The following is a 25,466-nucleotide window of genomic DNA, read 5'->3' as shown; positions in this document are numbered from 1 at the left end:
GGGGAGGGTATGTGCTTTGGTGAGTGCTGTGAAGTGTGTAAACCTGGTGATTCACAGACCTGTACCCCTGGGGATAAAAATATATGTTTATAAAAAATAAAAAATTTACAAAAAAAAGAAATCTTCTCCAAAACATAGTAAAACAAAACAGTCAAAAATAAAAGAGAGTATCTTAAGTGTAATAATAGAAGTTTAACACTTAAAACTCCCTCCCTAATTCTTTAATGGGTTTCTCAGCAGAAAACTTACAGGTAAGGAGTGACTGGAATAATATATTCAAAGTGCTAAAAGGAAATATATTCCAACTAAGAATATCTGGAAAAGCTGTGCTTTAGAAGTGAAGGTGAAATAAAAACTTTCCCAGACAAATAAAAGCTGAAGGAGTTCATCTTATAAGAAATGCTGAAAGGAGGGGTGCCTGGGTGGCTCAGTGGGTTAAAGCCTCTGCCTTTGGCTCAGGTCATGATCTCAGGGTCCTGGGATTGAGCCCCCCATTGGCCTCTCTCTGCGTGGCAGGGAGCCTGCTTTTTCCTCTCTCTCTCTGCCTACTTGTGATCTCTATCTGTCAAATAAATGAATAAAATCTTTTAAAAAAATGCTGAAAGGAATTGTTAAAGCTAAAATGAAAGAATACTAATTAGTAACATGAAAATGAGTATAACATACTGGTAAAGTATATATAGTCAAATTCAAAATACTCCAGTGAGGTAACAGGGTAGTGTATTAATCACTTAACTCTAGCATAAAGATTATAAGACATGTATTAAAAATCTACAATAATTTGTTATCTATAACAATTTGTTAATGAGTGTACAATATAAAAAAGATCTAAATTTTGTGACATGAAAACATAAAATGTGGTTGGAGGAATAAAAGAGCAGTTTTTGTACACGATCTAACTTGTTATCAGATTAAAACACATTGTTTTATCTGTAAGACATTTCATGTAAGCCTCCAGGCAACCACAAAGCAAATACCTATAGCAGATAGGCACAAGATAAAAAGAAACTAATCAAAATCTGCCACAACAGAAAACCACCAAATCACAAAGACAAGAAGAAAAGAACTACAAATCGGCCAAAAAATAATGAAGATGGTATAAGAAATCCTTATGTATCAATATTACTCTAAATGTAAATGGATTAGTATAGAGTGGTTTAATGGGTAAAAACACAAAACCCAACTATATGTTGCCTACTAAGAGAGCCACTTCAGATTTAAGGATAAATACAGGCTCAAAGTGAAAGGATAGATAAACATATTACATAGAAATGGTAACCAAAAGAACAAAGATGCATATATTAAATTAGACAAAATATATCTTAAGTTAAAAATTATTAAATAGACAAAATATAATGGTAGAGTGGTAAATTCATCAGATAGAACAATTATAAGTACACATGCATATGCTATCAGAGCACTTAAATATATTAAGCAAATACTAACAAATCTGAAGGGAGAAACAGATAACAATACAATAATAGGGGACTTCAGTATTCTACTTTTAACAATGGATAGATCATATTGATAGAATTAATAAAGAAATATTGGACTTGAACTATACTGTAGATCAAAGGAACCTAACAGTAATATGCAATTCTTCCAACAGCAGCAAAATATATATTCCTCTCAAGAACACATGGTACATTTCCAGAAGAGATCCTACATTAGATTATAACGCAAATGATCAGTCCTAGCAAATTTTTAAAGACTGAAATTTGCTAAGTGTCTTTTCCATCCAAATGGTAAAAAACTAGAAATCAATGATAGGCAGACAACTGGAAAACTAACAAATATGAGGAAATTAAACAATGCACCACTGAAAAACCAATAGGTCAAAGAAGAAATAAAAAAGGAAATCCAAAGGTATCTTGAAACAAATGAAAATGGAAGCACCACAGATTGAAACTCATGGGATGTAGCTAAAGCAGTTCCAAGAGGGAGGGTTATAGTGACAAATGCCTATATGAAGAGAAAAAGAAAGATCTCAAATAATCTAGCTTTGCACCTTGAAAAAATATAAAAAGAAAAAATGAACTAAGACCAAAGTTAAAGGAAAATATAACAAAGATCAGAACAAAAATAAGAACAAAAGAATGGAAAAAATATTTGAAAAGAGCATTGAAACTAGAAGCATTTTTTAAAAAAAGATAACAAAACTGACAAGCTTTTAGCTAGACTCACCATGAAATTGGGAGAACTCAAAAAAATTATAAATTCAAGAAGAAACTTTACAACTGATAGCACAGGAATACAAGGGATCATACTAGACTGTTGCAAAGAATTATATGCCAAAATATTTGACAATCTAGGAGAAATAGATAAATTCCTACCATATAACCTACCAAGTCTAAATCATGAAGGAAGATAAAATCTGAATAGATCAATAAATAAATAGATGAAATCAATAATCAAGAATTTTCCAACAGGAACAACAATAAAACCCCAGAACCAGAAGGCTTCACCAATGCATTCTACCAAATATGTAAATAAGAATTAACACCAATTTAAAAAAAAAAAAAAAGAAGAATTAACACCAGTTATTCTCAAACTCCTCCAAAAATTGAATAGGGAACACTTTCAAACTTCTATTAAGAGGGTTGCCTTACCCTGATGATAAAGCCAGATAAGGATATTGTTAAAGGAAAACTACAGACAAAATCCTAGATGAATATAGTTGCAAAAGTTCTCAACAAAATATTGCCAAACCAAAATCAACACCATATTAAAGGAAATATATATTACGATCAAGTGGAGTTTATTCCTGGGATGCAAGGATGGTTAATCAATAAATAGGATACACTGCAGCAATAGAATGAAATAATCATATCATCTCAATAGATGCAGAAAAGCATTTAACAGAATTAAACAACCTTTCATAATAAAAATTTAACAAATGGATTTAGAAGAAACATACCTCAACATAATAAAGGTCATATATACAATAAGCCCATAGCTAATATTATACTCAATGGTGAAAAATCGAAAACTTTTCCTCTAAGATCAGGAACAAGACAAAGGTGCCTACTTTTGTGACTTCTATTCAACGTGGTACTAGATGTCCTAAGAGAAATTAGGCAAGAAAAAGAAAGAAAAGACATTCAATTCATAAAGAAGGAACTAAAGTTGTCTCTGACATCATCTTGCATATAAAAAATTTTTAAAGATTCTATTGAAAAACTGTTAGAACTGATAAATTCAGTAAAGTTTTAGGATACAAAATCAACGTGCAAAATCAGTTGCATTTCTATATATTTATGATAAACTATCTGTAAAAGGTAAATTTAGAAAATAATCCATGTATAATAGTGTTAAAAGCAATAAAATACTTAGCAATAAATCAAGGGCAAAGATGCATACACTGTAAACTATGACATGAATGAAAGAAATTGAAGGAGCCACAAATAAATGGAAAGATAGTCTTTGTTCATGCATCAGAAGAACTAACATTGTTAAAATGTCTCAAAGCCATCTATGGATTCAATGCAAAATTCTAATGGCGCTTTTTTACTGAAATAGAAAAAACAACCTTAAAATTCATATGGAAGCACAAAATACCCTAAATTGCCACAGCTGGAGGGAGGGATCACAATTCCTGATTTTAAACTATATTACAAAGTTGTAGTGATCAAAACAGTATTGTGCTGGCATAAAAATAGAGACATATGGGGTGCCTGGGTGGTTCAGTGGGTTAAGCCTCTGCTTTTGGCTCAGGTCATGATCTCAGGGTCCTGGGATCGAGCCCTGCATCAGGCTCTCTGCCCGGCGGGGAGCTTGCTTCCCCCTCCCTCTCTCTCTGTCTACCTCTCTGCCTACTTGTGATCTCTCTCTTCCTGTTAAAAAAAAAAAAAAAAAATAGGGGCATAGACCAGTGGAATATGGCAGATACCCAGAAATAAATCTGCACATGTATGGTCAACTAGTATTTGATAAATGATCCAAGAAAACTCAATGAAAAAAAGACAGTCTCTTTAGTGAATGGTCATGGGAAAACTGGATATTCACATGAAAAGAATGAAACTAGATACCTATCTTACAAAAATTAACTCATATGAATTGAACACTTAAATGTAAGACCTGAAACTATAAAACTCGAAGAAAACATAGGGAAAAATCTTGATAGTGGCCTTGGCAATGATTTTTTGGAAATGATACCTTAAGCACAAAGAACAAAATAAAACAATGACAAGTGGGACTACATTAAATGAAAAAGGTACTGTATAACAAAAGAAATGATCAACAAAACGAAAAGGCAACCTGTGGAAGGGGACAAAGTATTTGTAAACCATGTATCTGATAAGGGGTTAATATCCAAAATATATTGTGGAGTTATACATATTATTAGAAAAAAACAAAAAACAAACCCAAAACAAATAATGAGAATAAAAATGTGCAAAGGATTTGAGTAGGCATTTTTTTAAAAGATTTTATTTATTTATTTGACAGAGAGATCACAAGTAGGCAGAGAGGCAGGCAGGCAGAGAGAGAGAGGAGGAAGTAGGCTCCCTGCTGAGCAGAGAGCCCGATGTGAGACTCGATCCCAGGACCCTGAGATCATGACCTGAGCCGAAGGCAGCGGCTTAACCCACTGAGCCACCCAGGCGCCCTGAGTAGGCCTTTTTTTTTAAGAAGACATACAGATGGCCCTCAGGTACATGAAAGGTGCCGAACATCAGTAATTACCAGGCAAATGAAAATCAAAACCATAAGCTATCCCTTCATACCTGTTTGAAGGGCTTTTATCAGAAAGGCAAATGAAGAAGTGCCTCAGTGCCTCAGTAGGTTAAGTGTCTTCCTTTGGCTCAGGTTAGGATTATGGTGTTTGGGGATGGAGCCCCAGGCAGGCAGACTCCCTGCTAGGTGGGGAACCACCTTCTTCCTCTCCCTGTGTGCCCCTCCACCCCGCTTATGTTCTCTCTCTCTCTTTCTCTTTCAAATAAATCTTAAAAAAAAAAAAAAAGACAAATGACAAGTGTTTGCTAGGATATGGAGAAAATGGAACACTTTTCATACACAATGGAATATTATTCAGCCTTAAGAAAGAAGAACATCTTGCCATTTGCAATAAATGAACCTTGAAGGCATTATGCTAAGTGATTGATGTAAGTCAGAAAAGACAAATAATGTATGAATCTGTTTATATGTGAAATTTTAAAAAGCAAAACTCATGAAACAGAGTAGATTGCTCATTGCCAGGAAACAAGGATTTGGGTAAACAAGGAAAATTGGATACAAACTTTTCAGTTATAGAAGGAATAAGTTTTGAGGATCTAAAGTAAAACATAGTGACTACAGCTAACAATATAGTATATTGAAAACTGCTAATTAAATGCATCTTAAATATCCCCATCATCATAACAAAATTGTAAATTTGTGACGTGTAACAGATGTGTTCATTAATCTTATAGTGGCAAATTTCTCAGTATTCATTGTATACAGTCATCACATTGTATATCTTAAATTTACAAAATATTATATGTCAGTATATATCAATAAAAGTAAAAAAGATGAATATCTAAAATCAGTAATCTAACTTTTTACCATAGGAAATTCAAAAAAGAAAGCATGCTAAACCCAAAGGAAAGAGAAAGAAGTAAATAATATTAAAGGGAATAAATGAGAGAATATTGAAGAGAAAAATAGAGAAAATCAACAAAACCAAAAATTTCTTTTTGTTTGATCAAAATCGATAAACTCTTAGCTTCATTGATCAATAATAAAAGAGAAGATTTGTTACTAATATCAGTAATGAAAAAGTGGTCATTACCATGAAACTTAAAGAAATAACAGTGATAAGGGAATATTATGAACAATTGTATGCCAGCAAATTAGCTAAGAAATGAAGAACTGAAAAAGACACAAAATACCAAAACAGGCCTTGACAGAAATAGAAAATCTGAACAGAGGAAAAACAAGTAAAAACATTGAATTAATAGTCAAAATAACTTTCCACAGAGAAAAATCCAGACTTAGGTAGTTTCATTGGTGTGCTCTACTAAATGTTTAAAAAATTAATACCAATTCTTCAAACTGTTTTGAAAAATAGAAGGGGATGGGACAGTTCCTAACACATTCTATGAATCTGGTTTTATCACAGTACCAAATCAGAGAAAGACAACCCGAGAAAAGAAAATACAGAGCAATATTCCTTAGGAGTAGGATTGCAGTAATCCTCAAAAAATACTAGATAATTGATTACAGAATCTTAGGAAAAGTAGTATACCTATTACTAAGCAGAATTTATCTCATGAATGCAAGGTTTGTTCAACATATGAAAAATATGCAATGTAATGCCAAAGAATAAAGTGAACAAATGCAGAGTCGTAACAGCAAATATAGAAAAAAGAATATGACAAAATCTAGCACATAGTCTTAATAAAAATACCTAGCAAGGAATAGAAAGTATCTTCTCAACTTGATAAAGGGCATACATGAAAAGTCCACAAGTAAGGTAAAATAGAGAGGTGACAGAACTAAACTTTCTCTAAGATCAAAAACAAGACAAGATGCCGCAGCATTTCTACTCAACATTCTCCTGCCAGGGTAATTAGCAACAAAATAAAAGGCATTCATATTGGAAAGGAAGATGTCCAACTATATTCGCAAATGGCATGATATTACATGTAGAAAACTCTAAAGGATATATACATATCAAAAACTATTTAGAGCTAATGAATTAATCCAGCAAATCTGGCTGCAGGATACAGAAAGGATGAGCAAATATGAGTTGTGTTGCCGTAATTGTGTCCCATCCCCTCATATTCATATGTTGAAGTCCTAATCCTACTATTTCAGAATGTGACAGTGTTTGCAGATAGGTTCTTTAAAAAGGATATTATGTTAAAATGAGGCCTGTAGGGTAGGCCTTTATCCAATTATATATTTTTTTTAAATTTTTAAGTAATCTCTACATGTAACAGGGCTTGAACTTATAACCCTGAGATCAAGAATTGCATGTTCTATCAACTGAGCCAGCCAGGCACCCCTGTCTACCTAGTGTCCTCATAAGAAGAGGAAATTTGGACACACAGAGAGACACCAGGGATGTGCTTGAATGGAGCAAAGACCATATGAGGACATAGAAAGTTACAAGCTATAAGCCAAGGAGAGAGCCCTGAGAAGAAAACAAACCTGCTGACACCTTGATCTTGTACTTCTTATCTCCAGAACCTTGAGGAGATAAATTTAGGTTGTCTGAGCCATCCAGTCTGTGGCAATTTGTTTTGGCTACTTTGGCAAACTAATATGCTAGCCATGAACAATCCAGAAATGAAATTAAGAAAACAGTGCCACTTACGATAGCATCAAAAATAGTAAAACACTTAGGAATAAATATAGCAAATAAGTGCAAATCTAGTACACTGAAACTGGAGAACAATTTTGAAAGAAAGTAAAGAAGACTGAGAGGTAAGGGGGAAAGCATCCCATGTAGATAGGTTGCAAGATTTGGTATTGTCAGGATGGCAGTAGTCTCCATACAAATTTACAGATTAAGCACAATCACTACAAAAATTCCAGTTACCATTTTTGCACAGTAACCAAAATAGTCAGGTAGTGCCCTAGGCTAGACATAGAGATTGACAGGATAGAACTGAGAGGAATACAAACTCCCATGTATTTTTGGCCAATTGATTTTTAACAATGATGCCAAGTTCATTCAATGAGAAAACAATAATCTTGTCAACAAATGGCTGAGACAGTTTTTTAATCCATATTCAAAAGAATAATTTTAGTCCCTTTCCTTATACTGTATACAAATATTTAAACAAAATGGATGAAAAATGTAAGAACTGGAACAAGAGAACTCTTAGAAGATAACAGAAGTGTAAATCTTTGTGACCCTGGATTAGGCGTCATACATGACTTTGGGTATCATACAGGACACCAAAAGCAAAAATAACTAATGGAAATATATAATTAAGACTTTGTAAAAAATGTGCATCAAAGGATATTATCAAGAAAGTGAAACAGCAATTCACAGAATGGGGGATAATGTTTGCAATTGAGGCATCTGATAAGAGCCTAGTATCTAGAATGTATAAAGAACTTTCACAACAATGGAAACAGAACCCATTTGAAAAGGGGGCGGGGCAAGGATTTGGATAGAGAGCTCTCCAAAGAGGAAATACAAATGCCCAATAAGTGCATGAAAAGAGGCTTGATATTAATAGTCACTAGGGAAACGTATATGGAAACTACAGTGAGATACCACTTCATGCCAACTGGGATGGCTATATATATACGTATGTATATACATATAGCCATGTATATGTATATACATACATATATATGTATATTTTTTAAATATATATATATATATATTTTAACAGAAAATAACAAATGTCTGTGAGAAGAAGGAGAAATCGGGGCCTTCATACATTGCTGAGAATGTAAAAATGTGCAAAAAATCAGTTTGTTAGCATTACACAGGGTCATCATTATACCATATGTCCTTACTAATTGGAATAATAGTACGTGGATGTTGATAGCATCATAATTCATAGTAACCCAAAAGTGGGAACTACTCAAATGTTCATCAACTGTTGGATATAAAAAAAGAACCCTTCAATGGATATACAAATGGATGAACCTTGAAAATATGCTAAATGAAAGAGGTGAGACACCAGAGACCACATATTGTAGATTCCATTTATGTGAAGTATCCAGAATAGGAAAATCCATAGAGACAGAGAGAATAGATAAAGGGTTGCCAGGGATTAGGGGGAGGGGTACTAAAGAGTGACTGCTAATAGGTACGGGGCTTTGGGTGATGAAAATGTTCTGGAATTAGATGATTGCTTTGATTTTGCCATGTTGTGAATATACTAAAAACCCATGTATTAGATACTTTAAAAGGGTTAATCTTAAATTATGTGAATTTGACATCAATAAAATTCATATAATACAGATGAAAATTAAGAGTATGATTAATAGAACAAGAAGACAAGATGAATGCAAGGTGTGTAAAGGAAATGCAGAACAAAGCATCAGGACTGAAGATCAGTAGTGGTGGTAATGTGTGGTACAGAGCACCCATGATCTGTGCCAGGAGCAGTGGCCCCCACCAAGGGTTCTGTGGAAGCATGCCTGCTGCTGGGGTTGACATTTAGGATGCATATTTCCTGTACTTCAGACAGTTTTATCAGTTCAGAAGAACCTGGGTAGTATATAAGGTTAGCAACAATATCTACAACAATCAACATTTTCAGAGCCTTTCCATGTGCTCCATTATTAGACATTGTGCAGAATATTCTTTAACATGCTTATTTCATTTATTAATTTACTAAGTGCTTGCTGAGCACTTGTCCATTTTCCTTTTTTTGATAAATGTAGAATTTATCTTATCTGTGAGTACAATTGAGGAATAAGTAAGGTCTATGTTTCTGGTACACATTATTGCTACTTAAAAAGAATTAAGATAATGCTCCTACTCGTTTTCATAATTATTTTCAGTAATTTGTTTTAATAGTTTCTTTACTACTACAAGTTGCACATTTCTGTACTTTGCTATTTACTAATTAAGAAAACTTTAGCTTATTAAGATAGAAGGAAGGCAGTATAAACATGAATGAAATGTTAATACAATGTATTATTTCATTATGAATGAGCAAAATATATTTAAAATATTGTTGTTAATTTCATTTAAATAGTAAATGTAGTATTGATATGAGGAGAGAAAGGGTACTAAGTATTCTTCGTATTAACTGTTCCTGTAAGAAAAAAAGTGATGTTAGCTGTTAGGTGATTTTTTTAAAATGCTTATTTCATTCAAAAACACTCTATTCATAAAATTTTAACATAAAACTATAAAAGATAAAAAAGGTGAAATGTCCATCAATAGTATAATGAAATCCTGGTTGATGCTGAGAGCAGAAGTCAGCCAAGATGGAGAAATGAGTCTTGTAATTTTGTATCAGAGATCAAAAAATTAGCCCTATCAAATGAGGAGGGACAGGAAATGCCAGAGACCTAGAGGAAAAGGTCATAATATTAGCTGAGGACCAAGTAAAAGCAATCCAGTAATAGCAATTTCCCTTTATTTGAACAGATTGTAGAAAATTTTAACAAATCTTATTAAAATGGACAAGAACGATTTCCTGAAATAATAATAAAAAATAGAGCATGATAAATGCTAAGTACTCCACAGCCTGTATTACATCTTGTTTTTTTCCAAGTAAGCGTGATGTTTTCTTGAGTATCCTGTTAGCCAAGTTCAAATTTAAGATAGGTCCTTGGAACCACAGCAACATTAGGGTTGGAGGTGGGATGAGATAGGTGATTGTAATTGCCTTTATACGGATGGTATTGCACTTGGAACATGTAGAAATCTTCCTGAGGGTTGGTGTAAATAAAGGCTTGCAAACAGATTGGAAATCTATAGAAGTTAGCTTGGGTCTGCATAAAGCTTGTGTTGTTGATAATGATTCTGATATATGATTTTAAGATCCTAGAGGAAAGTGTTCTGCAAACTCCAGATCTTGGTCATGGACAAAGAACTCAAGTATCACTCCTTCGAGATTCCTGATTGAGTTAGTCCTTGAGAGGTTAGACAAAACTAAGCTAGTGGGTAAAAAACCCTGCGATTCAATTCTTATATGTAGAGTAAATAGAAATGAGCCTCATTCATTATAACTCTTCTTTCAAGTCAGATGGAAGATGCAGCTTTTTTCACAGTGATGCCCTAATTTGTCTCCATGAAGTTGAAATAGATAGTAATACTGTGGTGCAAGATATAGTACAAACTGAAATCATTTAGACCACAAAATGTAACTGCTTCTAATTAGCCAGGATTATATGAGTAATGAGCACCTTCTATTTCATTCTGAACATACTGTCCTATGTGTGCTTTATTTATCTGTTGCTTGTTATAATGTAAAGGTAATATATATATATATTAAAGGAATATATATATGTGTGTGTATGTACATATACACATATACATTTATATATAAGTGATTATCAATTGATATCTAAGACAAAACATTAAATCCTACATTTATGATGTTCTTTTTTAGTTCTGTGGCATTAAAATTTCATGCGTCATTGATTTTGCTTACTTCTGTCTTCTCCCATGCCTAAGTATTTTCTATGTGGGTAACCCTTCAGAATAAGATCATATGAGTAAAATGAAACAATTAAACAGCACCAGTGATAGACAAAACATATTTAAAAAAATGTCCAGAGTCACTTTGAATTACCACTGGACTTCCTTTCAGTGTTTGGCATCAAATTTGCCATTTAAGGTTTAAAGCTTCAATCAGGAAGGCAAAGCATTGCTGGCAACAAAGAGGAAATATACTCCTAATTTACATATAGTAACAAAGGGAAAAAAAAAAGAAAATGGGATGCTAGGGAGAAATAGGGACTTGGTTTTCCTTAAAAAAAAAAAAAAAAAAAAAAAAAAGAAAAAACACCCTTTATTTCCTACTGTGAAAGTAGAGGGAAATATCCCAGACTAAGAGAAATAATGCTTTCTTGAGATGGCTCCTGCTGGGTTTCTTATAATTTTGCATATAATGGGAATTGGAGTTGTACAGACCATTTTGGGAAACTTTTTAATGGATTCATGAAGTAGCGACCGCACTAGGAATGTAGACAAAAAACTCAACATCCATTAAACAACAAACAAATTTTGACTAGAAAATTGTTTTCCAACTTAATATTAAACAAATAAGTATCACAGATACTCAGATTTGGTTGTAATGTTACAAAGAATTTGAAAGCTCTCATTTGAGCAGAAATAAAAGAACCAGTTTTTATAATTAAGGTGAGGCGGAAATCAACCAGTTGCGAGAAAGCTCAGGAGAGAGCAAAGGCCTTAGAATAATAAAGTTCATATAGGTAACATGTTTATATACATATGTGTGTATACATATATATTTCTGATATAAATAGCAAATTGGGTATGAGATTATGGAAAACATGTTGCATTTCCTGCTTCCCTTCTCACCAGCTAAGTAACCATGAGAGAGCCATTCTTTCTGCCCCAAATTAGCAGAGTAGTTTGATTATCTGGATCCACTTGTAGTGGGTTTTGTGACAAAATTTAAGGTCTGCCAGCCTTAAAAATAAAATTACCAGTTACTTAACCAGCAAAGAAAAGTTTATTTGGGAATAGGAGGGGAGTTGCAATTTGGGACCTGCAAGCTATGATAAATCAAAGGCATGTCTGAAGAACAAAGGACAGGGGCTCTCTTTTGTAGAAGGCAGGAGGGATTTGGTTGTTTTGAGATGTTTTGAGAGCAAGAGTTCGGGGTTGCAGCTTCTCATTGGCTGAGTTGTGGCAGTTTCTTTCTCTTCTAGGTTATTTCTGAGCAAGGAGAAAATCCTTCTTCTTCCTCCTCAGGTAAAGTAGTACATAAAGAAGGCTGCAAAGAGTGGTATGTGCTGGGTGAGAATGTTCCCTTCATTGCTGCTGACTCCATTATGAATTATGTTGTTTTTGTTCACAGGTGCTAATTAGTAGCCTCCCTAAACTATTCAGAGCATGGAACAGAGTGGGCAAGAATAGACTAATATGACCCCTAGAATTTAAGAACAGTGAAGCAAACTTCATTGATTGAGGACCCTCCTTTCCCTCTCCTGTCTCTTTTAAGAAACAAACTCTTGTGCTTTGCATCGGCACGGTTTTCAGTTGAGTATCTAGTAATAACTCTTTGAATTAAATACAACCTTAGAAGAGCATTACTACAGTTGTCCCCATTGGATGGATGAGGAACTGAGGCACTATGAGATTAAGTGCTTGAAGTCAAATATAGCTATTTAGTGGGAGGGGGCGGAATTCCAATCTTCATACTCTGGTTCTAGAATCTATATTTTTAACCAATATTCTTTGCCATCTTTCTTTGTTTTTGTCCCTTCTAACTGAGGTTAACTAAGCAAAATAAGATGTAAACTAGTGCGAGGGCTGGGAAGGGTTAACTCCGAAACACATCCTGGAGCTGAAGAAGAAAAAAAAAAAAAAAAAAAAAAAAAAAAACAAAAAAAAACAACCAACTACAAAAACAATCCAGCAATCGAAAGCCTGTTAAAGCCCGAGTAGGAAATTCAATGGGCCTCCTGTTTCTTTAAACTCTCGCTTTCCCTCCGGCGGACACTTTACAAAGCAGCGGCGGCGGCTGGGGGACCACGCTCCCGCGTGCTACCTTCCTCCTCCCGTCTGGAAGGTCTGGGGTCCGAAAGGGTTTCTCGGGGTCAGTAGCTGAACTCTCTCGGGTTTGCTTTCTTCACACTCCAACCACAGCTACACGAGCCCTCCCGGGAATGGCGAACTGTAATTAACCCTTTAGCGCCCAGGAAGATCCCGCCAGCCGCTGGCATCTTTGAGCATGGTGCGGGACCCCGATTCTCCCGCAGTCGTGCGCGAAGGCGGCGTGGGGGCCAGATGGGCGAAGGCACCGCAGGCGGGGCTGCAAAGGCCACGAGCTGGGTGCAGGATGGCGCCCCGGCGGCGCGGAGGTGCAGCCCGGCGCTCCCCTCCTAGCTCGCCTCCCTCGCCTCCTCTCCCGACTCTGGCCAGCCGGCTGCTGGGGGCGCGCCGGGCTGGAGTTGCCCTCTCACTCCCCCTTGCTTTGCTCCTCCGGCTTAATCTCTCAGCGATTCCTCTGCCAGCTCCGAGGAAAGTGCAGCCATTGGACAGGTCGGTGCTAGCTGCTGGTTTCGGGGAGGAAGGTGGGAGAAGCCTGAAGGAGCGAGGGGGAGGGAGGAGGGAGGAGGGAGGAGGGTGCAGCGGCAGATCTGGCAAATTGCGAACTGCCTTCCCTCCCCAAAGTGTGGAGCAGAAGCGCGGGGGAGCTCCGCGGCGGTGGCGCCTCCTCCGCCACCAAACTCCCCGGGCTCGGCGAGGCTTGTGGCCACCTCCTCCTAAACCAGGAGGAACCCTTTCCCGATAGGGTTCGGCCTGACTTCCCCCGCCCCTCCCATTTCTTTCTTTTTCCTCCCCCCCCCCTCCTTTTTCTTTTTTTCAACACCCCTCCCCCCCCCCCCCCCCCCTGGCTTCGGACCTCAGACTGCTGCAGCCCTAGCCTTCCCTGGGCTCAGCTCTTTAAGGCTGCCCATCCCTCCGGCTGCGAGAAAGGACGCGCGCCCTGCGTCGGGCGAAGAAAAGAAGAAAAACTTGTCGGAGGGGTTTCGCCAGCCCACATTAACCCCCTTCCCGCAAACCCAAACCTCCCACGGGGGCCGTCCCAACATTGGGGAAAGTTCCTTCTGAGCCGACAGCCCTCTTGGATTTGGAGAAGGCAGCCGCGCTGGCTGTGGAATTAGATCTGTTTTGAACCCAGTGGAGCGTATCGCGGGGGCTCGAAAGTCACTGTCTCCAGGGACCCCGGTGGCGCTGCCTGTGCGGAACCGAGAGTTTGCGAGACCCGGCTGCAAGTGGCCTTTCCTCCCCGCAGTTGCTGTCCTGTGTCTGGGGTGAGGGCAGCGAGTGTTGTGGCAAGTTGCGAAGAGAGACCCGGAGGTCCAGAGAGAACTGCACCCCCCCCCCCCCTCGCTCTCCCTTCTTCCTCTTCCCAGCTCCTGAGTGTGAAATCCCATCGAAATTTACAGAGGTTCCAGGTTCAGCCAAGACCGGTCCGCGGAGCTTTGCCCGTCGTCCCCCACGGTCCCCATTCCCACCCGGAGCCCCCGAGCACACGGCGCGGAGGAACGACCGGCGGGAGGGGGAGGGAGGTCGCGGAGGCGGCATGGCGAGGTTCCCGAGGGCCGACCTGGCCGCTGCCGGAGTTGTGTTACTTTGCCACTTTTTAATGGACCGGTTTCAGTTCACTGAAGGGGACCCTGGAAACCAAATCAATGGTAAGATGCACTTTTGCTTGTTGATTTTGTGAGCCACTGAAGACCTCGCTAACGCCCCCCCACCCCCCATTCTCAACCCACCCCCCACTTTAGATGTCTGCCCTTGGGAAAGTTACTGCAATTGCTTTTCGGGTAAACTCGGACTTTCTGAATGGGGAAAAGAATGGTTAGAGAAGGGGACTGGGGGTTTTCTTGAGCATTTCAGGTTTCCTTCACCTGAGCAACAGGGGGTGGTACCGTCTCGCCAAGTCGCAGAGAGAGGGCTCTGGTGTGTAAGAGCAAACCTCCTTCTGTAGATATCTCTCTCGGGAACTGGCATCCCTGGGCAGTCTCCCCTCTGGCTCCTCCTGCTTCCCTGCTGCCGCGACAAACTAAGCCAGTGCGTGATGGGGGCTGTGGGTGGGGGACGTCGTGGCAGCCTGGTATTGCAGGGTTCCCCCACCAGCTGGAGAAAATTTACTGTGGCCAGTCCTTCTTTCCATAGGCTATCCCCGCCTTAGCTCCCTTTCGCTGTCTGGGCTAAACGGGCTCTGCAAGTGGGGCGGGGTAGGTGTGGTGGGGCGCAGAGGAGGGGTGGAGGGGGCAGAAGTGGGACGGGCGCGCCTCTGGAGACCAATCCCTATCCCCCATTGTCCTCCGCGGTCCGGCTTCTCAGACAGGCCTGAACGTGCCGGGGGTTCGTCCAAGTGCCCTGGCGTTGCCCCCACGCGGAGACCTGGTCTTTGCATCTTCCCAGTGGCAGTGTCTCCTGCTCAGGCGGATGCCAGCCAGGTGCGCGTCCAGCCGGGAGCCGCGCCCCCGGGACCAGCGCGGAGCCCGCGGAGCAGCCCTCCACCCACGGCCTGCCGGCTCTTAGGCTAGGTGCTGCTGAGCCGAGGTCCTGGTGCTTCCCGCGACACTGGCCACTGAGAATTGGCTGCCTCCTCACCGTTTCTGCCCCTCAGCAAGAAAGTGAAGAAACAGGCAGAGAGAGAGAGACCTTGACAGAAATTTGTGAACTCAGGTTAGATTTCCAGAGGAGGTGAAATGAACAAAAACACTGGGAGGGGGAATAAAAAAAAAAAGAAAAAAAACTTTCAGATTAGAATAATCAAGGTTTTGTTTTAATTCTGAAGGTGGGGGTTGCGGGGTGGTTAAGTGCTTCCTCAGAAAGTATACAGGTGTCCACAAATGTCAAACATGAAAGTCGCAGATGGAAGCCTACCGAGGTTGCCTGGGGATTCCAGGTGAGGTGAATCTTGGAGAAAGTTCTTGAATGAAGTTTACCAATCCAAGACCTAGAAATCTATTAAAGCACTGTCTCTGCCCCTGGTGTAAATGCTTATAGAGAAGGCACAGATTCTGATTCTGTGGTCCAATTCATGATTGGAGGGGTGTGTGGGTTGGGAGGAGGGGGAACATGATGACGACACTTTTAAAACTGAAACACCTTAGAACTCCACTATTTTTGATACTGATTTGTCTTTGTCACATGCAATTTTCTGCATAAATGGACATAGGTTGTTCTTTACTAGGTATCATATCAGTAGATTATTCTTTCTTGTTTATTTCTCTGATACATTTCATTGGCTTAAAAAATAAGACTTTCGCCTTATAATATTGATAAGGCATAGCCACATTCATGGAATAAGTAGATGCTTAAAACAATTTACTTCATCCCAAAGGACATTAGAGATGTGTGTAACCAAATACATCCCAAGTTGTTTATTTGAAAACTTCTTTGGCACTGGAAGTAAATAATGCATTTACAGTAAAAAATAAAATAAAGGTCAGCAAATATTTTTTTTTCTGAGCTTCTTTCATAAACGATGTGTTACTGAGAAAAGAACATGTTTACAATACATTTTGTATTCTAATATCTCAAATTGAGAATGAAATAAAGACTGCATTCTAAAATCGACCAGATAGTTAAAAGCTTTGTGGATTAGAAAATGCCTAAATTGCTCAACATAAATGTACAGGTGTTACAGACTAATTATAAACTAGTATCTGTGGTGGAAAATTACTCTAGAAACCCATATATTTATAGGATTGAGGAAAAAATGAATTGTTTTAAATGTCTCAGTAAATGTTTTAGAGATTTATTGCAAACTGAAGTAGCTTCTTTACTGGATGTCAGTCTACATGTAGTTGAATAATCTTGGAGTTAAATGGTTAGCCTATTGAATATATAAAATATAGCAAACAAATAGAAGAAAAAAAAAACAACTTCCCTTGTAAATAGTTTAGGTAAAAGTTCAAAATGAAGAAATTTTAAAAAGTCCAGTGGCCTTGAAATTTGTCATGTAGCAACCAGGATTTTTATCACAGACATTTTGGCACAGGGAGAAAAAACCTGATTTCATAACAGGGCATTTAATTATGCATTACTTTAGAAATGCTGCAGTTGATTCTGTTGCCACCAGAGGGCAGAGAAACTGCTATTTTCTCCTGTTCTTCCCATTCTTTCCCAAATGTCTCAGATTAATGATCTTGAATACTTTGTTTTTCTTATGGGCAATATTTTTTGATATTTCAAGTTAATGAGTGGCAGTTTGTAATAGTGAGTATTTATTTCCCATGTTAATTGAAAATAACCATTCATTCAGTATTTATATAGCACCTCCTATTATGTAAAAGTCTATATTTCAAATACATTCTTGTGGTGTACTTGTATAGTGGAAAAAACCAAATAACCTTTTTTGCATCACTGTTGGAGATTTTTAACAAATTATTGTGGAATTCTCAAGAATGTAGCTTTAAAATATTTCCTTTATGATTAAAATTTCATTATCATGTAATGAATTTATTTTTGAGATTGAACATAATCTATATATATCTTAGAAGTATTTGCCATATTAGTTTTTCTCAACTCCCAATGTTTAGACAAAAATAAGCTTAGAATAATCCTAAATTCTATAAATCTGATTTTATCTCTGTGTTGTTAGTCATTCATTTTATATCCTAAATTGATTGAAAGACAGTCTAATAACAGTGTCAAAGGAGAAGGATGTATTAGTGTCTCAAAGAATTCTAAAATTTAAATGAGGACAAAAGGCCTAATATTACGGAGTTGTTTTGGCCTGGTTATTACTCTTAAATGTATCTTAATGTAACAAAGAAGTTCAGTACTCCTATAGAGAGAGCAAAGATCGTTTAGGACTCCATGGAATTCCCACTATTTAAACTTTCTAATATTACTGTGTACTAGAGAGAAATACTTTACTTTTAGCAGGTCATTCATATTTATTTTAGTTGTTTATCTGTTGGGACATTTTTCTATTATTTTCAGCTTTCATTGAAGTTAAAAGACTTAGTTTGAGATATTACTACCTTTTGGAGTTATGAGAGTATCTCTGTTGAGACCTACTGTCATTAGTATAAATTTTCCGTTTGCATATATACCTAGAACAGAAAATTATAGCAGAACTGAATATTCTCTATAAAGTATATGTGGGTCAGATTAATGGACTAAAAGCAGGTTGATTTTTAATCAATCAATGATTCACGATTGCAAGCAAAAATTTTTAAAACAAAAAATGTGAGAGTCCTTTTTCCTCTAGAGAATAGATCCAAGTTGAAGCCCAAGGTTGGGTAAGATCTTTAGTTCTTGGCTGTATTGAGACTTAAAATTATTTTAAGTAGGACAGTGTATGCATTTGTTAAGTATGATCTTCAGAAACAGGTTTTTATCAAGTAGAATGTACTTGAGTAAAACTTAGTAATAGAAGATACTAATTTGCTCCAAACAGGTTTCTTCTCTATAAGATAGTTTCCTGCAAAGATATAGACAACATGGATTCATTAGTTTGGTCCGGTTTTTGCTTCCTGAAAGATATTTCCTATTGTAGAAGCCGTATATTTTTCAAGATTAATGAATTGATCCACAGCTGTGATCATGAGTGTGCAGTCTCGAGATGTTTCCTACCACATTAAATAGTTTCATCACCATGATCTTCGAGATCATGTGGCCTAGACCTACTGTTTCACTTCTCTCTCTCTCTCCCTGTTTTTGAACCCTCTAATTGAGGTCCCTTGATGTTCCCTGAGTGTTTATGGTATGTACTAGTCCTTCCCTAGTCCACCTCCTTCTGTCCGTCTTACTTTTCCTTACAGGCTTATCTCCCCTAACACCTAGAACCCTCCAGAGAACTCTCTGCCTTTTTAAGGGCACTTGTTTGACTCTGCTTCCTAGAGTGAGAGTTGTTGTTATTGTTGTTTCCCCCCCCCCTTCCCATTTCTGCATCTCTTTCATATACTTCTTTGGACCATATATCATGTTCTTGAGGTCAGGGTCCATTGTCATTCATTTCTGAATCGCCTGTGTCCTCTACAGAGGCATGCATGAAATGCTCAGTCAGCTGTTGGACTGACTGAACCGAATGGAATTATGGTTCAAGCTGAACTATTGCCTTGAATGTCACCTTGGGAGACTTTTAAAAATATTCTTTTTACCCTATTTATGACTTTTTCCATTAGTCAGTTGGAAATGAATGTATAGATAGGTTTCACAGAATTAATTGTTTAAAACTAGAGAGTAGAATTCAGAGATCTGCTGAACTGTCATAATGCTTCTGGTAGATCGTACTTACCTTAAAGCTTCTATTAACAGAACTTTTAACAAGTTCATTCTGTCCCCCAACTATATTTCTGGTTTCTGAATGAATTTTTACTCGTGTTCTTAATCTAACACCTTAAAGTACAGTGTGTGTGTGTGTATGTGTGTGTGTGTGTATAGGATGGAATATGGGTGGAAATTATTTTCAAAGTATTGAAATTGTTATTCACTTGTAAGATAATGAGTACAGCTTTACTGTTTATATATATGTGTGTACAGATGTGTGTGTGTATATATGAAAAATCATATACATATATTTACATTTGTAAATATAAAAATGCATATGCATATATTCATACATGTGTATGTGTATATATATCGATATAGGTGATTGTTTTCAGTGGAGATTAACACTATTAAATAGTTCAAACAGTTTTAGTTCTTTGTGAAATTACTTTTGAATTGATTTGTGCTCAGGCCTCATACCATCAACCTGCACTGAAGGAGGCTTTAAAAAAAAAAAGTTAAAAAAAGCTGAAAGCAGTCTCATAAATTTGTTATCGTGGCTGTTGGGAGGGGTGGAATTGGTGGTACTATGCAATGTATTTCACAGTGACTGCTCCCTGAGTAGTGAGGGCAGAAGGAAAGAGAAAGAGAGAAATCTTCTGTATTAATAGAGTTGTTATTCTCATTGAATTTGTTGTTACCTTCTGGATATTGTGAGTAGTGATCAGATACATTACCTCTTAAATTTGGTTTCTTGAAAGCTCAGAGCACAATTTGTAGCCCGCATCCAACAAGTGTATAAACCTTCTGGTCGTTCCCCTTTTTTTTTTTTTTTTTTTTTGTGGACTAGCTTACCTGGGGCTTCATCTTCATCTTCTCTTTCCCACTCATTTATTTTTGCCTAACTTCCCTCACTTAAAATCTGGTCTTGTATTTGTTTGAGAGATGGGAAGTAAGTAAACAAAGAGTGATCAGTGTAATACATAAGGTTATATATTATTGTTGCTTTTCAGCTTTCTTTTAATCTAATTCCAGTCCTTTGCCTTTAGTCTAAGCACATTTTCTCAAAGCTTTAATTATGTCTTCATAGTATTGTGCTCTGAGAAGTCTTTTTTCTTCCCTAAGGTTCACACAGAATGTCTCCCCTCACTAGCCTCCAAACAATGGTTCTGTTCAACTGAGGAAGTTATTGAAGAATGACAGACTAAGTAGGGATACTTTTATCAAGACAGTTTCTGCCAGTATTCATTGTGACACATATTACTTGGTCAGATGAACACAATAATATCTGAGGGAAGAACCCAGCATATTAGATATTCTATAGTAAACATATAGTATTATATATAGTAATTTATAAATTATATAGTATATTATGTAGTAAATACTCCACACTGTGTTACAACTGGACTTTGAGCTCATTTTGTATTTGTTCTCTGGCATCTTTTTCATTTTGCCCTCTTTAATTAAGAAGGTGGTAAGATGTGGAATAGTGGTACCGATTTGGGTATTTGTACAGAATTTGAGGTCTTGTCAGGGACCTGTCTGGAATTCGGGTAACCTGTTAAAGATTGCAGACACGAATATGAAATTGGAAATTCTGTGGCCTCCCTTGAAATCCAGAGTTTTAATCCCTTCCTCCAGAGGTCACCCAAACAGATGTAAGCACTAGTAGCGCTCTTCCTTTTCTAAATTAAAATCTGTGATGGTCACTGTTACGGCTTCAGATGTCTAGTAGAGAGCAGCCTGCGGTTTTTGTTGAGAGGGTCATAAAGACAAGGGTTGCAGACTTCCCTTCTACTTTTCTGGAGTCTTTTTGCTTGGTTTCTCCCTCTCCTCATCTGCTATTTTTCACTAGCTAATTGGAAAATTTTTATAGAATCATATTGCTCAAAGTCTCCTCCTGTAGGTAAGGTGCTTGTTAGCTCATTGAGGCTTTGAGAATATAGTGGATGTAAAGAGTTTGCCCTGTGGATAAACTGCATAAAAATCAGAATTTTTAAAAGTCACTTTTCTACATACTCCTTGAAGTGTTCACTGATGGCAGAAGTGTAAGTAAAGCCGACGTATTTTCTTTAAGCACAAGGCTTGGTAAGTATACCCTGGTTTATTTTGCTCAGGATCATATTTTCCTTGGTCCAGTTGGAATATGGAACATTCAGCTTGCAATGACATTTTTTAAGGTATTGGTTTTGGGTAACACACTTGCTAATTGTGTCTGTGTTATCTGTAAATAGCTGCCAACTTTTTGTCTCTGAAAACCATGATCTCAACATCCAATAAAATACTTATTTCTCTAAACCCTAAAAGAGAAGCAAGATAAGCAGAGTTTATCGCTTTAGAATATGAAATTCACAAATAATAATGACTTTCAAGATGTGAAATAGTCTACTAGGTTGTATTTCTATTATGCATATTTGCTTAACTCTCTCCAGAAACAAATATAGACAGTAGCTATCACTGACACAACAGATCTGATTGCTTAACTGGTGTATTTTTATTCACTTGTTCGGTCAAAACAGCCCACTGAAATTACTGCAGGCATAACAGGGAGCAAGTCCGATATTGAACCTGATTATTTTGACTGTTCCTTCCCCTTCTTCTGCTCTGCCTTTTCTTCAACATATCACTGTAGTCTGCACTGCAAGATATTCCTGAGAAAACATATGTGGAATGATTTTTGATATCCTGAAATCATATTCTTGGTGCAAATGGATTCCTATTTGAAGGAATCTTGTCCTGAACATTTGATTAAAAAAAAAAAAAAAAACCTCAATTATTTTGCTAGTCCATAGTTTCACATTGAAAATTAGATAAAGCATACTATATGTTCACAATTGAACTATGAAAAACTAAGAAACAAATGTTGAACGAAGAGATGTTTCACTATATATTTGCATTTTTGTTCTTTGATACGTGTTTGTTTGAAGTGGGACTAGAGAGGATCATTCAAGGTTTTTGTGTTTACATGACACAAATTTCAAGAGTATTTTATACCTATTTGACAGTTCTGGATGCTCTATAAAAATAAAGTTGACATCTAGTTTTAAAAAAATGCCATTTCACATTAGTTTGAAGGCATTCTTGCTATATTTAAAAAGATACTGCTTGGTGTTTTATTTTCATAGCTTAATTAACATCTTAGGATACCCTATATCTTGGGTGACGTATATTTGCATCTGTTTTGATTTGTAAATTGGAATTTAAAATTTTGCATAGTTTTTAAAATGTCTTTTATTCAAATTAAATTTCTCCCATTCAAATTAGTGAATTTTATGAAAGCATTTCAATTGACCTGAAGTACATGTAAAACGATTTCCTATATCAGAGTATTGTGGTAATGTTTCTTAATATGGCAAGTCTTGCATAATACTGATGAATGTGTCACAAAACACTTTTGGTTGGGACTGAATTGTGTAATAATTCACCACTTCAATATAATAATAATAACATCACTTGCTGTTTTATACACAGGTATTACATGTACTTGTGTTGGTCCTAATTTTTCCACAGTTGCCTCATCGCCTTCCAGTTTTTTTCCCCCTACAAGTGATTTATCCATCTTTCATCAATCAGTGTAGTTATTCAATCAGTGCAGTTTTGAATACTCATGCTGTCCGTTTCCTTACAATGTGTCTTCATGTTCCTATGCAGGGGCTACTCCACTTATATTTTAAAGACAGGATTCATGGGCTATTGGGCTTATGAATGTTCTACTATGAAAGATAATTCCTGGGACAAGCCCTGATAGTTCTTCCAAGATTAAGAACTTCAAATATACAGGCGGCGGGGTGGAGTGGGGAGAGTGGTGTGGGGGAGGAAACCCTGATAACTATCACTATATGGCTATCACACAATCTTAATTTCTTTTGCTTTATAATAAGTATATCTGGTTGGGCAAACCTGTCCTCCTTGTTTTTGATCTTCAGAAGTGTCCTGGCTATTCTAGAAGACTCTGCTTTTCCATTATCTGTTTAGAGTAAACTTTGCAGATTTCACTAAAAACTCTGTTGGACTTTGAAGTCACATTAAATCTCAGGGTCATTTAGTAAAGATTTCAATTTCTAAACACCTGGGAGACGATATAACTTCTTTCCAATAGCATCTAAAAGCCAGAGCAAGTACTATGGCATTTCATGACAAACTATTAATAGTGACTGTTTGGCAGTGATCTTTTTGAGTTGAAACAGTGTTCTTAGATTGAGAACTAGTGGTGTTTTCCTGATCACATCATGAAACTAATGGTACATCTGTAATTGTTTCTTAGGAAATACAGGTGGAAACCATAGGGTAACTAAAATGAGTAACTCAGTGGAGGGGGAGAATGTTCCTTCCTAACTCCTTGGAAACTACTACAAATGAAGGGTGAGGACTAGGCAAATAATACATGGAAATGGTGACACTTGTACAGTGTCCCTTTTAGTGACCCTCTCTGGACCAGCACAGCAGTTCCAGGCAAGACTGTAGGTTTGCTCCTTCATAAGAATCAACTCAGGTGGGGCGCCTGGGCGGCTCAGTCAGTTAAGTGTCTGCCTTGGGCTCAGATCACGATTTCAGGGTCCTGGGATGGAGTTCGCAGCGGGCTTCCTGCTCAGCGGGGAGTCTGCTTCTCCCTCTGCTTCTGCCCATCCCACTTGTGCTTTCTCTCTCTCTCTCCCTCACACACACACACACTCTCTCTCTCTCTCTCACATAAATAAAATCTTTTAAAAAAAGAAAAGAAAAGAAATAGCTTGGGTGAGAATGGTAAAAGCCCCTGGATTTAGGATTCTCCTTAATGTTTGCTCTTCAGCCAATTAGTATCAATTTCATGGGAGATTTACACCGAAAGAAAATACACTTTATAAATTACTACCATTTAAAGGTAATAGATTTATGATTTTCTTCAGACTACAAGCATGTATAAATTAAAGGGTTATAATTTGCTTGAGTTGCAAATCCTAACCTCATCTCTTCCTCCTGACGGGCTGTTGCTCTGCACTCCTGTGTACTCATCTGGATATTTTTTAATCAGGAATAAACTGACAAGCCAGGCAGTCTGTTTTATTTCTTTGTTATTTAGCCTTCGTTATCTTTTTAACATCTGTTGTTCATTTTAGATATTTTTAAAAACAAGCATGATTCAAAGTCCTTCTGCAGATTATAGTCTCATTGTCTGGACATTGCAAAACAGCTTTATGCAGGAAGCCAGGCTTGTGCAATGTCAGTTTTGTCAAGCTGTTTTTAGGAGAGAGGTTTGTAAAATAGTCACAGCCAATAGGAAGCCAATTTTTTAAAACCAAGCCCTGATGTCTGACTCCAGACTGCTTTTCTCCATCCCTCATTCTCTTTTTCTGGCTCTGGCAGGCCACCATTTTTTTTTTTTTTTAGTCCACTTTACTTCAATAGATTCATACCTTGCCTCCAACCTTGTCCTGCTGGAAGCCATTCTTCATTCCACAGCCTGAAAGATCTTTCTAGAATGAAAATCTAGTTATGTCACTCCTCTCTTGAAAATGTTTCCTGCCTTCCTTTTGCTCTCCCCCTAAAGTCAAGGCCTTCAGTAATTTTGTCCTGGCTTGCCTCCCTGGATTCAAACCCATCACTTCCTCCCACCTGCTCTCCCATTTCCTGAGCACACACTCTCTCCCTCTGAAACTGCACACGCCATTCCTTCTTCTTGGAGCACACCTTCCTCCTCTCTTTGACTATTTGTCCTTCAGGTCTCAGCTTGGATTTGATTTTTGGCATCTTGAATAATGTTATGAGTGTTTGTTTGGCAGCTCCAAGCTCTAGACAACTAAATGTCCTCGTCCTATCACTTCTCATCACTGGAAGTGTAGTCATGTGAGCTGCCCAAGGTTAGAGGCCGTGTGGGACTGATCACCACTGAATCACTAGCTCCAAGTATAGAAGTCCTCTTTGAAAATTTGTTCAACAAAAGAATCTTGTTAGTGTTCCACTGGTATGATACACAGTATTTGTTCAGATTTATTACTCGGGCAAAGAATTGTGTATCTAATTTCTACATATTTCTTTCTTTCTTTTTTTTTTTTTTTTAAAGATTTTATTTATTTATTTGACAGAGAGAGATCACAAGTAGACAGAGAGGCAGGCAGAGAGAGAGAGGAGGAAGCAGGCTCCCTGC

The 25,466-nt window shown here is 37.5% G+C and overlaps 1 protein-coding gene across 4 annotated transcripts in view; it reads left to right on the top strand.

Moving 5' to 3' along the window:
• The first annotated feature begins 14,687 nt into the window (after window positions 1-14,687).
• PLXDC2 (plexin domain containing 2) overlaps window positions 14,688-25,466 on the top strand; it is a 463,944-nt gene continuing 453,165 nt past the window's right edge. The window contains exons 1-2 of one of the 4 annotated variants that reach the window (XM_059404220.1): window positions 14,717-14,799; window positions 15,536-15,802. Coding sequence is in view for 2 of the 4 variants with exons in the window: in XM_059404216.1 (XP_059260199.1) it covers window positions 14,688-14,799 (112 nt within the window). In the remaining 2 variants the exon portion in view is untranslated. The other 3 variants (XM_059404216.1, XM_059404219.1, XM_059404217.1) reach the window with 3 other exon arrangements.

Source organism: Mustela nigripes, chromosome 6 (genome assembly GCF_022355385.1).
Source record: "Mustela nigripes isolate SB6536 chromosome 6, MUSNIG.SB6536, whole genome shotgun sequence".
NCBI lineage: Eukaryota > Metazoa > Chordata > Mammalia > Carnivora > Mustelidae > Mustela > Mustela nigripes.
This window is presented reverse-complemented; position numbering and strand designations above follow the sequence as displayed.